This window comes from Alexandromys fortis, unplaced genomic scaffold (assembly GCF_014885135.2).
Source record: "Alexandromys fortis isolate MF-2015 unplaced genomic scaffold, M_Fortis_MF-2015_v1.1 scaffold_118, whole genome shotgun sequence".
In the NCBI taxonomy this organism is placed as follows: Eukaryota; Metazoa; Chordata; class Mammalia; order Rodentia; family Cricetidae; genus Alexandromys; species Alexandromys fortis.
Genome location: NW_026068010.1, coordinates 4,256,467 through 4,273,179, shown reverse-complemented (window position 1 = coordinate 4,273,179; position 16,713 = coordinate 4,256,467). Strand labels below are relative to the sequence as shown.

Genomic DNA, 16,713 nt, shown 5'->3' with positions numbered 1-16,713 from the left:
GGGAAATGATGGAGGAGGGTCATCTTTCTATCTGTTGTTTCATTGGTTAAGTAATAAAGAAACTGCTTGGCCTCTGATAGGGTAGAATTTAGATAGGCGGAGTAAACAGAACAGAATGCTGGGAGAAAGAAGCTGAGTCAGGGAGTCGCCATGATTCTCCCACTCCAGACAGACGCAGGTTAAGATCTTCCCTGGTAAGCCACCTCGTGGGCTACACAGATTATTAGAAATGGGTTAGATTAATATGTAAGAGCTAGCCAATAAGAGGCTGGAACTAATGGGCCAAGCAATGTTTAAAAAGAATACAGTTTCCGTGTAATTATTTCGGGGCATAAGCTAGCCATGTGGGTGGCCAGGTGCCGGGAATGTAGCCCGCTGCTTCATATTACAACAGACATTTCTTCTTATTTGCTTGACTTATTTTTACGAATATGAATTCTTAGCTTGCACGTATGTATTTGTGCATCACATGCATTATTGGTGCCCACACAGCTTACCATAGAGGTTAGAAGAGGGCATTGGATTTGATCCTCTGCAAGAACAGTCAGTGCTTTTAACCATCTCTCCAGCCCCTCTAATTTCTGCTTACTGTGTGTGGGGGGGCTCTATGCCATGGTACACAGGTGGGCTGGCTGAAACTGATTCTCTCCCTCTATCACACGGGGCTCAGGAATCAAACTGGCCAGCAGACTCGGGACCTGCACCAGCTGTGCCATCTGGCTGGCCCCCAGAGTATTTAACTTAGAGCTCACACATTACGACACATACGCTCTGGCTAGGATGATAGACACTTGCATCTTACTGCGTCAGAACATCCACTAATCCCACTGGCTGAGTATTCATTAGAGCAACCTCTGAATCTGACAGGATGAAAACGGGCAAGACTTCTCAGGGGTGTGGTGAGCTCTAAATACACACATTTATATGAGCAACAGAAGGGACTCGTGTGTGTGGTCAATATGATATGTATGTATATATTAATATATATATAATAAGAGGTGATGGATTGGAGTGGGAGTTGAGGGAGACACAGGAGGACTTGTAGCCGGGAGAAGAAGGAGTGGAAATGATATAAATATATTACTAATGTAAGAAATTCTCAAATTTTTTTTTTTGCAATAAATAAAAAAAAGAGTAAGGTTCCTGAGCTTGGGGAAGGTTCTCTGTGACAAATTATACTGACAAATAACCCAGGGGCAAGAGAGAAAATGGCAGGTCACAGAAGGTGCCGAGCTGAGGACCTGGTTACAAAAATACAGTTTTATTGTAGAAGAGCTGTTTATGCTCCAAAGGAAAGACCTGTACGAGAGAGAGAGAGAGAGAGAGAGAGAGAGAGAGAGAGAGAGAGAGAGAGATATGGGAGAGAGAGCGGGAGGGGGTGAGAGAGAGGAAGGGAGAGAGAGTAGAGAGAGGTAGGTGGGAGAGAGAGAGGAAGAGAAAGGAAGGGAGGGAGAGAGAGGGGGAGGGAGGGAGAGAGAGGGAAGGGGAGGGGGGAACATTAAACAAAACTATTTTTAAACAATGGTATGAAAACGAATGGACTTTGTAGCAATGGCCAGCTTCTAACACGTGACACGAACTCATTTATTGTGTTCATTGCATTCTGTGTGCCAGACATGAGGGCCAAGAAAGTGGGGATTCGGCCAGAGGTGTCAGACAGAGACACCTCGGGTTGTGGAGGTGTTTCTGAAGAGAAAGGACGATGCCACAGATATTGAGTCAACTTTCTGGGAAATACAGAAGTCAAACAAAACGTGAGGGGATGTTGGGGGGGGCTGTGCATATTTTCAGATTCTTTGGGCAGGACCCAAACAACTTGCCCAGCTGCTTCTAAGTGATTAGGTCCCCTGAGGTCTCACCACAGGGTCTGTAACAGTGTGGGCAGTTCAGGAATCCACTAGGTCCTGTTAATGTTTCACGGTCTTTTCCAAACATCATAAATCAATAGTGGGAATGGCTTAGAAGAATGTGAATTGGTTGTATTTCATTCTCGGGGCTTTGCTGCCTGTCAGGCAAGATCTATCCCCCTCCCCAGCTGTCAGTTGCTCCCACTTTATCAGCTTCCCTTCTCAGCTAATAAATTGGGTTCGGTCTTGCTCTTTCAAACACGCTTGGGACTGCGGGCCGCTCTCAGCCCAGCTGGGCCACCTCCCTCTGCAACCCACAGAGCAGCTCTCCTTGGAGGCTGGGCATCAACCTCCCCTCGGAACCCTTTTATTTCTCTAGGTTTCCATGAAGAAATCTGTCCCCCAGGGAATGGCCTCCATATCCCCGGAACGCTGCTCCGTTGTCCCTTCAGACTGTGTGGTGCATGTGGAGGGCTTTTCTTCCCTTGCACACTCTGACCTTCCGTGCTCCAGCATCCCAGGCCAGGTCTCCATGGACGCTTTGCCCCACACTCCTGCTCTCCCACCACCAGTCTCCCAGGCAGGAAGCACCAGACACTTCACTTGTCTGTGAACCTCTAGCTTCAGCCTCTACATTCTGCTTTCCCTGGGTTATTAGGTCAGACCCTTACAACACAACCATTTCCTGCTTGAGTTACAGCCGCCTTTCCCAGCCAGTCCCTCTCTAGACTGATGTGCTCAAGCACCTTCCACTCTCCCACAGGCATGACGGCCGTCCCTCTTCCTCTTTAAACACACAGGCTCTCTCTCTCTCTCTTTTCTCCTTCTCTCCTTTCTATCTTCCTTTCCTTTTTTCTTTCTTTTGTATTTCAAGTTTCTTATTTAATAACACCATGCAACAGAAACTTGACCATCCTGGCTTATTTTCTCGTACTGAAACTGAAGAGGACCCCGACCCCGCAAACAGCTACAGCGCTATGTCAGCTACTACAGCCTCCATTCTGTTGCTCTTAGCTTTTCTTTTTCTTTAAAAGTTTTTAAATTTAAATATATTTTATCATACTCTTTCCAGCACCCAAGTCCTTCCAGACCCTCTCCCCCTCCCTACCCACTTTTAAATTCTTTCTCAAAAAACAAACAAACCAAAAAAAAAAAAATCCAATACAACAATCCCCCAAACCAAGAAAACAAAATAAAAGCACACTCCCTTCAGCCCCCCAAAACAAAACACTAAACCATAACTAACTAAATAAAAGCACACAAATAGCCCTGTGGAGCTCACTAGATGTTGCTCAACTGCCCCTGAGCATGCGTCTGACCTGGAGTGGCAGATGTGCCCAGTGTATTGGAGAAAGCTCTCAGCATATACAAGTGGCAGTTCAGTGTTAACCTTTACCCTAGGGGCTGGTTTCTATCCATTCATTCATTCATTCATTCATTCATTCATTTTTTAAAAAATGTAATAAAATAAAATATAATAATATAAAACAAAATCTGTTACACTGAAGTTGGACAAGACAAACCAACAGAAGGAAAAGCCAAGAGAAGGCACAAGAATTAGAAACTCACTTGTTGGCACACTCAGGAGTCTCATAACAATAAGGGAATCTAATAGAGGAGAAATTTCCTAAGATATATACATATCTGAAGGCAATATGAAAAATAGCCAAATAATGGGGGATGGGGTGGGGCAGAGTCTTAGTTGGCCATCTCTTTCAGTACTGGGATCAGGTTACATCTAATTGAGTTGCTGGCCAAAGGGATCCCACGGTCAACAACCCAGCCTGTTGCCAAGACTACAGGTTGCTCTCCACAAATGGACAGCAGGGCCCCACTGCTGAAGCCAACACCTGTACAACTCATTGAAGACGGAGATGTCGAGCCGGCGTCTACACAGAGCTGCCGCCCCTGCGTTCCAGCATCTTTGGTACAGAGATATACTCTGCACACCACTAAAAGGAAAACAAACACCAAGCAAGCCACAACCCTTTATCCACAACGGTGTCCTGGCTATAAGATATGCTAGGGCAATGGTGGTACAAAACGTGTGGGAGTAACCAACCAATATCTGATTTGCTCTAGGTCCACACTCCATGAGATGGACCCCATCCCCAACACTGCTTGGGTTACCAAGAACCTGAGACTAGAGAGCCCAGAGACCTTGGGTAAAACCAAATAATACTGATCTAAAGAAAGAAAGGGAAAAATCCGTACTGATAAAGTAACTCTTAATGATATTTGGATAGATCATTAATGACATACTCATAGATCAGTGGCTTACTTAGCCATCCTTGGAGAAGCATTCTCCTATGCCAAATAGGAACACAGACACACACAGCCAGACATATGCAGAGGGTGAGAGACCTTGGAAGACTCAGCCCTAACTGGGAGGGGTGTCTCCATCAAATACCTCAGAGCTCAGGGATCCTGCAGAGGATGGGGTGGAAAGAGTTAGGAGCCACAGTGGATGGAAGACGCCAGGAGAACGAGGCCCTAGGTGCTTATCTCTTGTTTGTACAAACAAAGCTTGCCTGAAGATCAGAGGGTGGAGCTAGCTACTAGCTAAACATAGAGGTCTGGAGGTATGTACAGAAAGACAGGAAGTGGTGCGGCTGGGCGGAGAGATGAAGTGATAGGCTGGAGGAAACAGGAACTCTCGCCTTTGGGCTGGGGAGTTGAGTAGGTAAGGTTGCAGAGTTTGACCCCTTCGTCTCTCCGATCTCTCAGCATTTCCTCCTCTATCCGACTCTGGGCTCTTACTATCGAGACCTGTTAGAACTCGCGCTACAGCTCTCCACACGAGCAAAGCGCCCATGAACTCACAGAGGCTGAAGCGGCATGGACAGGGCCCGCGCGGTTCTGCATCAGGTCCCCGACTATAGATTGTGGCTTCCAGTGTAGTGATTCTGTGGGATTCGTCAGTGGGTTGCAAAGCCCTAGCAGCTTCTGAGATGCCACGTCCCTCACAGGCTTTGAAATGCGTCGTGAGCACATGGCCGTCTCAGTTGTCACTCACACTGCCCTCTGGATAACTTCCCAGTCCATGGGGCTGGTCTATTTACAGCAGAGGTTCTCCACCCTCCTAATGCTGTGACCCTTTCATCTCTAAATTACTTACTTAATTGGTGATGATGTTAGCTATCAAATAGACTTATTATCCTCACGTTGTGGCGATTCCCCAGCCATAAAATTACTTCCATTGCTACTTCACAACCTAAACTTTGCTACCGTTATGAATTATAATATAAATATCTGTGTTTTCTGATGATCTTAGGCAACCCGTGAAAAGGTCATTCAACCTGCAAAGGGGCCACAACCCCAGGTTGAGAACCACTGCTCTAAACCAAGTCACGTGCCATCCCCTCTCTCTGCGGTTTCCATCACCTGCCTGTTTGCCTGGTAACTTTCTTCACACCAGCTGCAGGTCAGACATCAGCCTGTCAGGTCAGGCTTTCCCCGTTCTTCTGGTTCAATAAGAACCAGACATAAGCAATGCACGCGAATGTCCAACAGAGAGCTCAGCACATCTTAGGCACCCGAGAAATGCGAGCCATTGTGATCACCAATTATTTCAGGGCAGTTGCGCAGAGACACGCGAGTGGGAGGCGCCACCCAGCTGTGGCCTCGTGTTGCTGAAGAACTGCAGGGAAGGGTGGGCAGAGGCAGGGGTGGCTGAGGGGTGGGGCTAAGGCACTGGGGGTGCGGTGGAAGGTGGGGTGCATTCTGGGACAGTCTGCTTCCTGGCAAGGTGCCCCATGAACTTTGGTGGGCAGAGCACTTTTTGAGACCCGCTTCTCATAAAAGTTATTTGTGAAGATGGCTGAGGAGACAAATTATAACTGCGACATCACTAAGCTAAACATAATAAGTCTATATGATATCTAACATCATCACCAATTAAATAAGTAGTTTAGAGAGATTTTAAGTATATTGTCCATATAATAGAATTTCTTTGGGACATACATGCATACTATACACATACGTATATATGTATATGTACATACATACATACTATACACATACACACACACACGGAAATATGTTTATTGACCTAAGAATCTTGAATTTGTCAGGTATATGTTTATACTTTTGTTTTACCTAATCACTTATTTTTAAACATTTAAAAATATTCTTGAGGGGGTGGAGAGAAGGCTCAGTGTTTACGCACACTGGCTGCTCTTCCAAAGGACTTGGGTTTAAGTCCCAGCACCCACAGGGCAGCTCATAACTATCTGTAACTCCAGTCCCAGAGGATCTGATGCCCTCTTCTGGCCTCCATCAGCATGACACTCACACGGTGCACAATCAGGCAAAATACCCACACGCAAAATAAAAAGCTTAAAAATATTTCTCAAGTAACTAGATTTAGTCCTTAGCACTGCTGTCTGCCACTAAAACTGCCACAGACTCCAAAAAAGGAATAGAGACTTGGTGACATACGTCACTGCCGCCGGCTGCATGGTACCTGAGAAAAGGGGAAGAGTGAGCTCAGGGTACATCCGGGCCAGTTCACAGGACAGGAGGGCTAGCGACACACTGTAGAGAGGTGGCAACGGCCCATGCGTTCCATACAGAATACTGCCAGGTCTTTGCTCGGCAACTTTCTTGGAGTGCACAAAAAGCTTTGCTTCGAGGATCTGTGAGGAGGTAAGAGACAAGCCTATCTCAGGAGCGTTTGCGTTTGACCAGAATTGGTGCCGCCATGACAAGGACAAAGTCAGTTAACTGCTGTGCCTGGAGAGCACCGGGTGGGTGCTTCCTTGCTCTTCACACAGCACACAGAAACAAATAAACACATTCTGAGCTAAGGATGGAACTGTGGCACAGGGGTGAACATGATACATGCCTGCATGAGCTGCATGGAGACTTCGTAAATCTCTCTGTTAGTGTCAGAGGCCTTGAAGAGAACAAGGTTCAGCAGGGTCACTATGTCGAAGGGATAGTTCCTGGGGAAAAACAATGAAACACACGGCATAGCTATAAGACAGCTTGGCTGGTAAGCTGGATAGATCATCTCCTCTCAAAAGTCTAGAGTGGCGCACGCCTTTAATCCCAGAACTTGGGAAGCAGAGGCAAATGGATCTCTGTGAGTTTGAGGCTAGCCTAGTCTACAGAGTGAGTTCTAGTGCAGCCAGAGCTGTTACACAGAGAAACTCTATCTCGGAAAACAAAACAAAACAACAACAACAACAAAGTCTAGGGTGATGCATTGACTTGAGTCCTTGGGACTGACACTGCCTGTCTTTTTGGGAAAGAACCATTATTTATGTATTATTCCGTGTATCTTGAGTGCATGTATGTGCATCATATTCACGCAGTTGCCCGACGGGCTCGGAAGCATGGATCACCTGGAGCCGGAGATGCAGAAGGTTGTGACCTCCATGATGTGGGTGCTGTGTGCTGAACTCTGTTGTCTGCAACAGCAGTTCCTGCTCTTAACTCTGGAGGCATCGTTCCAGTCTTCACGTGAAGATTTTTGTGTTCTATATTCTCTCCACTTTCCTAAATCATAAGCTTTCTCTTAGGAGAGTTTGTATATAAGTCGGGGAGTTTAATCTAGCTATGACATTATTACACTTATTGTAGGGCCAAACAGCTTCATGAATTCACCTGTTATATAATAAGGATGGTGGTTTTAGAAGCATAATCTTTGGGTTGGGGTGTGCCTCAGTGGTGAAGGGCAGTTTTAGCATGAGACCCGGGGTGCAAATCAGGACATTTTCAAATAAATGCAATATTCAGACTCTAAGGACCTACTCCTCCTTCCCGTGTTCTTTCTGAAGTTTTGAGTAGAAGAGATTTAAACGGTTCTGTTTCCTGGGTTTGATCTGGTGGGCAGCTGGCTCTCAGGCTCACAGTTAACACAATCAGGATACTTATATACGTGCCTTTAATTCCTTTGTGGTATCATCTTTATTCTTTTCAAATTCTAATCTCACGCTTCACTGTGACTGTCTGGACACTTCCAAGGAGAGACACTGTGAGAACTATCTCCGGGTCAAACAGAATTAGCAATAGCGTGGAAACTTAGAGCAGGTGGCTTGTCTGTGAAGAACCCAGAAGCCATCCTGGGCTCTCCTAGGATTGACTCTAAAGACTGAATCACCCAACAGGTCGCTGTTCCTCACATCCTGGTGAGCAAGCATCACCACGACTGCCACTAACCACTAATCAGGAGAACTCATACCTGTTTCCACACACAGTCGCTATGGCTTTGAAGCAGCCGGACGCAAGCTGGTAGGAGCCTGTGTAACACCGGTCGATGGCCCAATTAAAAAGGTTTATTTGGTCAGGATTAAGTTCCAGAAGCAAGATGACAACTTCACAGCCAAGCTGATGAACCTGGGGACACAGAACAAATCAGTTCTTCCTAGTTCATGAGAAAATATTCTAGCGAAAAACATGTGATGGAATGTAGTTCACATAAGAATTTTTTCCACTGGAAAAAATTAATAACCTTAGATCATTGGATACGGGGAGAATTGAAGAAAAGACAAGCTCTCCTCATAAATACCTGAAGATTCAAATCGCGCAGAACGGTAGCATAAGATGGTGTCTAACTCCTTTAAGTTGCTGTATTCTGTATCGCTGGGATTATACACAGTGAAAACGCTAACCTAAAACGTGACGGCATGCTTACAAACAAATTCTCCATGGACAGAAAGCAAAGGGAGAGCACTGGCTTGGGTTGAACTTGACACCACACACTCTTCCTTAAGGGGGGTGGGTCAATGGAGTGAAGCCGACAGGGAAACAGATTTCCCCGGACTCTGAGGAGGTAACACAGCCTGCCACGACGGAGGCTCCGTTTCCCTCAGAAAGTAATGCTGCCTGCCTCTTTCTGAAGTCATCCACTCTTGGCAGTTGCGATGAGGTCAAAATGGAAGGGCCTGGCTTCTGCATCTGTTACATCAATAGTGCGAGTGTGAAATGCCCCCACAGGTCGTGTCTTGAATGCCTGATGCCCAGCTGAGGTCTGTCTTGGCTATGGAGTTTTTAGGAGGTGGGGCCTGGCCGGCAGAAGTGTCTCCAGGGGTGGGTCTCTGTCTAGCTCTCTCTGCTTGCTTCCAGGCCAACATGGCATGGACAGTCTTAGTGCCCTACCCCCGCAGGGTCACTCTGATGGCCATGCCCTCCACACCAGGATGGATTACGATCAGTTTTTCCTCCTTTCAATTATTTCTGTTAGGTATCAGTGGAACGGAAGTTACTAATGCAATGCTCATTATTATCAAAAATTTCCCCTAGTTAATGTCTGTCCTATTTTTTTTTCTGACTTGGTTATTTCTTTTACTATCTTCTTATGATAAACGGGTCACAGATGATGAGTCCTTTTCCCTCCAATGTACACTTATATTTTTAATGCATTTCCTTTTAAGTAAGGCTTTCTGTGCAAATCATTAATTTAATATTTCCATTATGCTTCACTTAATGTTGATTTCCAGTTAGCATTGTTATTTGCTCTACTGGCTATCTGGAAGCATATATATATTTCTAAAAGATTAATTTTTAACTATATGCACGCATGCGCATACGTGTGTGTGTGCACGCATGTGTACGCGTGTGTGTAAGTCTGTCTCTGTGTGTGTGTATGCATCTGAGGGATGGAGGAGGCCGGAAGAGGGCACCGATTTCCCTGGAGCAGGCATCCCAGGTGCTGGTGAACTGTCCAGCGTGGGTGGTGGGAACTCGGTTCAGGTCCTCTGCAGGAGCAGCCAGCATGCTCCATTGTCGAGCCTTATCTCTCCAGCTCCCAGGGAAGAATATTTTAATTATATTTAATTACTCATTACTAGTATAATGATACTGAGAATAAAGGATGTAGTTTGTATTAAAATATGCGGGCTGTTACGAGACTCCACGTTATGATTCAGTTTGTGGTCAGTTTGGGTAAATGACGCTGTCCTTTGGGGCCTGGCACATCCCAGCGCAGTGCGCCTAAGTACATATCTGAACGGGAGTAGCCGCGGGGGAAAGGTAGGGCAGAGGAAAGCAAGGGATTTCCAACTCAGTACTTACTCGTAAATCTTGACAAGCCAGGATATTGTCAAGCCACTTATACAGGTAGCCATCCGGGGAGAGGCCGACATTGTCAAAAACAGGGCCGCAGCACAGCACAGCCGACATTGCCTGGAATTAGAAACGGTGGAGCCTGGAGGTGGAGCCTGGAGGTGGAACCTGGAGGTGGAGCCTGGAGATGGAGCCTGGGGCATCGGTAAAGCCAGGGTCCCTCTGACCTTAAAACACACGATGGGCAAATCTGGGTGCGCTTTTATTCTATCTTAGAAACAGTCTCACTAGATAGCCCGGGTTAGCCTTGAACTTGCAACCCTCTTGCCTCAGCTGCCTGGATGCTGGGACCACAGGCATGCACTGTCATTGCTTGGCTTCACGGCGGTTCTTTAGTGACAATTATTCCTCCGGGATTTTGAAAGCATGCTTTAGTAGAGTCAATAGAAATCTCCCCACCAGATTTCAGTTTTAAAAATAAAAGTTAAAAATCTATAGTTTCATGGACATCTACATCGGTGATTATAACGCGTGTTTATAAAGAAAGAATAAAACAAAATGATTATTTTACAATAATTCAAATCAAATTTCTTTCAGTTGTTCCAAGTAAGGCAAATTCTGCTTATAAGGTAAATCTAGCTGCCTGCATTTTCCATAGCACAAAAATAGATCTTTTTTTTTTTTTGGATTTTTTGAGACAGGGTTTCTCCGTAGATTTTGGTTCCTGTCCTGGAACTTGCTCTTGTAGACCAGGCTGGCCTCGAACTCACAGAGATCCGCCTGCCTCTGCCTCTGGAGTGCTGGGATTAAAGGCGTGCACCACCACCGCCTGGCTCACAAAAATACTTCTGATCCTTGATCGAAAGTTAAATGCAATTAAGAATATAAACTTTAGGTCTTTTGTGTGGGGGAGTGGGTGGTAGGGGATGGGGAGAGAGTAAGAAAAGGAGATTTTGGCTAACCTGTGCTTGGCAGGTGTAAGTGACCATCAGGGCAACCATTTGAAGGCACCCATGAGTTGCACATAGCATAAACTTATGGTGTAGATGACACCTGACAGTTACAGTTACAATGATAACTCAGTTACTTCTCTAAAGGCCTTTAGGCTGCTCGACTACAGCGGTTTGAATGAGCGACGACCCTCTGTAGGCTAACACAATCTAACACTTGATGGAGGGAGGACATCTTCCCTCCCAGGTGGGCTTTGACAATTTACAACCACACCCTGCTCCCCACCTTCTCTGCGTCCTGTGTGTGGGGGAAAGATTAGCTAGCTCCCTGCTCCAGTCAGCCTGCTCTGCTCAGGACTCCAGCCTTCTGAAACCACAAGCAGAAATAAACTCCTTCTCTACGCTGCTTTTGGTCATGGCATTTCATGGCAGTGATGGAAGAGTAACCAGTACAAAGACCACAGTGCTTCAGATGGGAAGTTCTTCACAGTGTGGACGTCTGAGGACAGGTTTCGATGAGAATGGGACGATGATATTGGTTGATTATGTCCCCCACCCCCTTAGGTTGGGAGTTAATTAGCAATGTGGTAACCTCGGGGCTAAGTAGGTAAAACTGTTCTCACACAGAACAAACACTGGATAAAAGCCATAACTTGACAACATTTTACATTTTGCAATTGTGAGCGCAAATGGGATGAATTTGCACACATCTTCAGTTATGCAGTTGGAATTACTGAATTTATATTGATACATGTGTCCATATATCCATTTGAATTTTATATCTGTACATAGATTTTGTTGTATTATATGACTTATTTTAACCTTTGGTTTTGTTTTGTTTTTCTAGACAGGGTTTCTCTGTGTAACCATCTTGGCTGTCCAGGAACTGGTCCCGAGACCAGTCTGGCCTCGAACTCACAGAGATCCGCCTATCTCTGCCTCCCAAGTGCTGGACCTAAAGGAATGCGCCACCACTGCCTGGCTTATTTTAACTATCATTAAGGCATGATGGTTAGCTTAAAAGAGGAGACCACCGATGGCACAAACCAACCTTTAGGGCGCAATACTGGTATCTCGTTATCTGGTGGTTTCTGTCGCTGTACCGATCCAGAGGCGTGAACATGATGCTGAAGGGGCCCGCCCACTGGCTGAAGAGGATGAAGAGGTGGTGCCTCAGGCTTTGCTGGGGGAAGAGAAATCTTCTATGATGAACTAGAGAGAACAACACAGAACCAGTGTCTATTAGACTGAACAGAATCGTAGCACTAGTGAATATTATTCTTGAGTTGTGGGGGAAGGAAAATTTCCCACTTTCCCTAAAGTGTTTTTTTTTTTTTAATCTTTCTATTATGTGTATACATGTGTTTCCATGGGCAGGTAGGTACATGAGTGCAGGTGCCCACAGAGGCCAGAAGAAGGTGCTGGGTCACCTGGAACTGGAGTTACAGGTGGCTGGGAGCTGCCTGATATAAGCGCTGGGAGCCAACTTTGGGTCCTCTGCATGAGCAGTACCTGATCCAATCTCTTCATCCCCAAGGACTAGAGTATTCCCGTGAACCCCTTTCTCTGCTTGCGGCTCAGGCTAGAACGTGGCTCATGCTCTCCCAGTGAGCTACACCACCAGCCCCTAGCTCCTGTTTTCTTTATCTACAAAGCTTGACTTTTAGAGTATATTGCAGCACAAGTTTCCTTTCTCTGTGTACCCTTCACACCCAGAGTCAGAGGAGAGATAGACACTGTGACCTGCAGACACTCTGCTTCAGTGGTTTCAACCTTCCTAATGCTGCGACCCTTTAATACAGTTCCTCAAGTTGTGCTGACCCCAACTACAGCATTATTTTCGTTGCTACTTCATGACTGAAATTTTGCTATTGTTATGAATTGTAATGTAAATGTCGAATATGCAGGATATCTGATATTTGACACCCAAGGGTCGCAACGCACAGGTTGAGAACCATTGCTCTAACTGATCGTTCCACTTAACTTTTGGGTATATAGAATGAATTTTTGTGACCACCGTTCCCTACTGTTGGGGAGAACATAGTGGAATATAATATATATTATTTCAAAAACATGTACTTCACATTACCGAAGAAGTCAAGCTTAAATTGTAGTTTAAGGTCCTTAAATATGAGATGGACCACTACAGTTAAGCTAATAACAACTTTGATACCAAGCCAATCATCTACTTTGATCTATACGCCTCTATTCAAATAAAAATGTTCCACATAGTCTTTATAAGATGTTAAACCAAAAGATTAAAAGGAATTCCACGCTACGGAATTCCAGTTAGTGTGCTGACTGACAGAACGGACTGAAATCAGGTTAGGACAGAGGCCACAGGAGAAAATGAAGCTTGTGGGAAGGTTTCCTCTGAATTCCTTCCTTCAATATGGCATCAGTTCATTTTCAGACCAGGACCAAAGCCAAGATCGAAGCGACGCATACAATACCAAATGTGATTCCGAGGGTCGCTCCCTTGGAGACTCTGCTATGCTGAGATGACCTGGTCTTGTGTATTTTCAGTGTCTCAGGATAAATAAAGCCAACTACCTAGCTCTACATGCAGGCCGTCAGGAATCAGGAAGGAGCAGTCATGAAGAACAAAAGTGCATCACCCAGCCCAAAGGCTACACATGGCGGATTACCTGGAACACACTGAATCAAGTTGGCAACCATGGCGCTAAAATGTGCTCGGATGTCTTTAAGAATTTCAACTTCTTTGTCATTTTCAGCTTCTAAGAGCATGCGGGTCAAGTCCACGTACTCCAGGAACAGTGCTCCAAGGGCCAAGGTATCTCGCTCTAAGGCTCCATTTGTGCTGGAAGGAAGGGGGAGGGAGCCTTTAAACCAGCTGCAACAAAGTAGCAAATGCTTCCTGAAGACAGAACAAACGGTTGGAACTCACACAGCAGATCTGGTCTCTACTTGCACCGCCAGGGGAGTACGAGAAAAGATAAGGGCACCTTAACAAAATCTTCGTCGAAGTAATATATTTGAAAGTATGAAAAGAAACGGAAAAGGAGGCTCTGGCAAGAGGCGGTCAGTTCAGTCTCACCTGTCACTTATTACCCCTGCATCTGCCAGGAGTTCAAATATCCGAAGCAGTTGTAGCCTCAACAAGTCTCTCCGTTCCCGACGTTTCTTGTTCTGCACAGAAAGAGGTAACACTACTATGCTGATTGTCAAGGACAATATAATGCCAACTTCCTAAGTAAGAGGGGTGCATTGTTTCCTCTTCCTAGTCAGTAGAGATAATGCCAGTTTTTCCAGGCTATAAGGAAAAGATGGTAAGGAAGGCAGTAAGACTATATGAGGTGGAATTGTTGAGTAGTGTGCCTTGTGTCCAGAGGTGTCCCTGTCTGGAGTGGCTGGAGAGCGCAGGCAGGGGACATTGACAATCTCCACTGAGTCTGCTCAGTGAGTGCATGCTATTCTTCAGGCTGCTAAATTTCTGCTATTTTTTTTTAAATACTTACTTTTATTTGTTTGAGTGTTTTGCCTATATGTATATGTACCTGGTGTGTGTAGTGCCCATGGAAGCCAGAAGAGGGCATCAGAGTCCCTGGACCTGAAGTTATAGATGGTTGTGAGCAACTTCGGTCCTCTGAAAGAGCAGCCAGTGCTCTCAAGGGCCAAGCTGTGTCCTTAGCCCCAGATTTCTGCTCTTTCTTGTATCATATCTTACTTTTTTTCAATCTTGGTGCATTGTAAGTCATTTCAGAGATGGATTCATTTGGGGGAAAATAATATTGAGGGATATACCATAAGCTAAATGAGACATAGTATCTTTAGTCATTGATTTCTGGTTTTTGTTGTTATTTTATTTGCTTGTTTTTCGAGACAGGGTTTCTCTGTGTAACAGCCCTGGCTGTCCTGGAACTCACTCTGCAGACCAGGCTGGCCTCAGACTTACAGAGATCCACCTGCTTCTGCCTCCTGAGTACTGGGTTTAAACTCTGAATTACTTAACTATTGAAAATTAGTGAAAATGACAAAATCTAACGTGTTAAGGTTCACTGTTAGAGGCAGTGTTTGTATTCTTTAGGGGGCACCAAAGGGGACGCATGGTTCACACCACTGTCCCAATGAGTCAGGCCTTTGTGACGGCGCTTCTGAACCTTACCTCTGGCCTTCTCTCTAGAGCCTCCTTCATTAACGGATGGAGTTCTTCGACCAGTTCTCTACAGAGGGAAAAGTTTATCGTTGATATAAAACTTGTCGCCAGCATGTCCATTCCAATGTAAGTAGCATCATTATTTCCCTTGACTACCAGCCGGAGTCTCCGGTGATCTCCCTGCCTGATACTCTATGCAGTATCTGCCTGCATTCCAGTGCTGTGCACATGGCTCAGGCAGAACACCCTCTCTGAACAATGAAACAGTACTCCCCAAGTGCTTACTAAATCCAGGCACTTCAGAACAGGCTAGGGGATTGAAAATAAGTAAGAGCGAGTCCCTGTCCTTAAAAAAAAAAAAAACCTTTCCCATCCATCAGAAAGAAAGAGAGTCAATATTGAATCACTTTGGGGACACATAATAGATTTAAAACACAAAACCTGTATTTCAGAGCTCATCTTACACTTATGCTATTTGACAGATGCAAATTATAGCAAGAGATAAAGTAGTGCAGTTTTCATTAAAACCTTTCATGTGTAGTGAAAAATGTGTGATTAGTATATATCTTATTACATTTCTCTGTTTGTGTTGTATATGTATTATATGCATACATCTATATACACTGTATGTATTTCATATGTGTATTATATGTATACATATATACGCATTATTCACAAACACAAACATGCATATGTATTTATTTCACCTGCCTTTCCAAATCTTCAATTATTGTTTATACTTGTTATGAATCGTCTATTTTTGTGCAATTATTTCTGAATTGCTATGTTAAAACAGACATGAGATCTAGTTTGCAGCTAGACAAGTTTGGAAGCTGCATGCTCTACTCATGGTTACTAAGCACCACCCTCCAGGGAACCAGGAAGGCTGATGAGAATCTACAGCACTCTGTGCTGAGAGGAAAACCTGAGGGTTAGTCTCTGTCACTCAAATCAAGACAGAATTCCGACATCAAAGAGTCCCATTTAATATGTATGATGTTAATAACATTGACACACAGTATCAGAGGACATTATATCAGTATTAATGATATGGCAACACTAAAAGCATGTAATATTAATAATTGTTGATAACATTAACAACCCTTTTCTACTTACCATCTATTTACCAACTGTTTTTCTATATGAATACACACACTTAATATATCCCCTTAGCAAATTATGGGGTAGATTCCACTACATAAAATTGGTTTAAAATTAAAAAAAAAAGATTAATTTTGCTCCTTGTATGATTGTTTTGTCTTCAAGTATAGCTGCACAGCAATGCATGAAGTACCCATGGAGGCCAGAAGAGGGCGCTGCGAAGTGACCATAGGTCCCCTGCAAGGGCAGCCAGGGCTCTCAACTAACGCTGAGCTATTGGTCCAGCTGCTCAACTTGCTTTACTAGAGACATACTTCACTTCAGTTGCTGTACTCAGCATGCAGCTGTGCAAACTGAGGCTTACGGAGCTTTCGCAGACGCCCGTGGCTGGCTGGCTAGCTGAATGGCAGCAGCTACCTCCAGGAATACTGAGAGAGCGCAAGCTGTGCTCTGGGACTTGGCAGGTCTTTGGGAAAGATCATTGGTTGATTTCAAGAATTGTGAGTTATGTTTTGAAAGCTAACCTAGCTAATTCATAACTGGCTAAGTGCTGGCTACTTGGTAAAATAGTAGTCAGGACTTGCAATGTTTACTTATTGCTCAGGGCGAGATGTTTGGAGAGTCTTCTCTCCTAACTGCTTGGAGGCGTTTGTTTAATGCGTATTCTCTTCATCCTCATCTGTCTTGG

At 44.9% G+C, this 16,713-nt stretch overlaps 1 protein-coding gene across 4 annotated transcripts in view; it reads right to left on the bottom strand.

Annotated features, from left to right (window-relative positions):
* Positions 1-16,713, bottom strand: part of Fry (FRY microtubule binding protein) — a 390,417-nt gene that overhangs the window by 94,639 nt on the left and 279,065 nt on the right. For all 4 annotated transcript variants that reach the window (XM_050161917.1, XM_050161914.1, XM_050161915.1 and 1 more), the window contains 8 exons: positions 14,934-14,991; positions 13,866-13,957; positions 13,456-13,628; positions 11,859-12,019; positions 9,867-9,977; positions 8,035-8,189; positions 6,694-6,793; positions 6,313-6,484 (listed from right to left, as the gene is read on the bottom strand). In XM_050161917.1, coding sequence (XP_050017874.1) covers positions 6,313-6,484; positions 6,694-6,793; positions 8,035-8,189; positions 9,867-9,977; positions 11,859-12,019; positions 13,456-13,628; positions 13,866-13,957; positions 14,934-14,991 — 1,022 coding nt within the window. The remainder of the gene's footprint in view (positions 1-6,312; positions 6,485-6,693; positions 6,794-8,034; positions 8,190-9,866; positions 9,978-11,858; positions 12,020-13,455; positions 13,629-13,865; positions 13,958-14,933; positions 14,992-16,713) is intronic.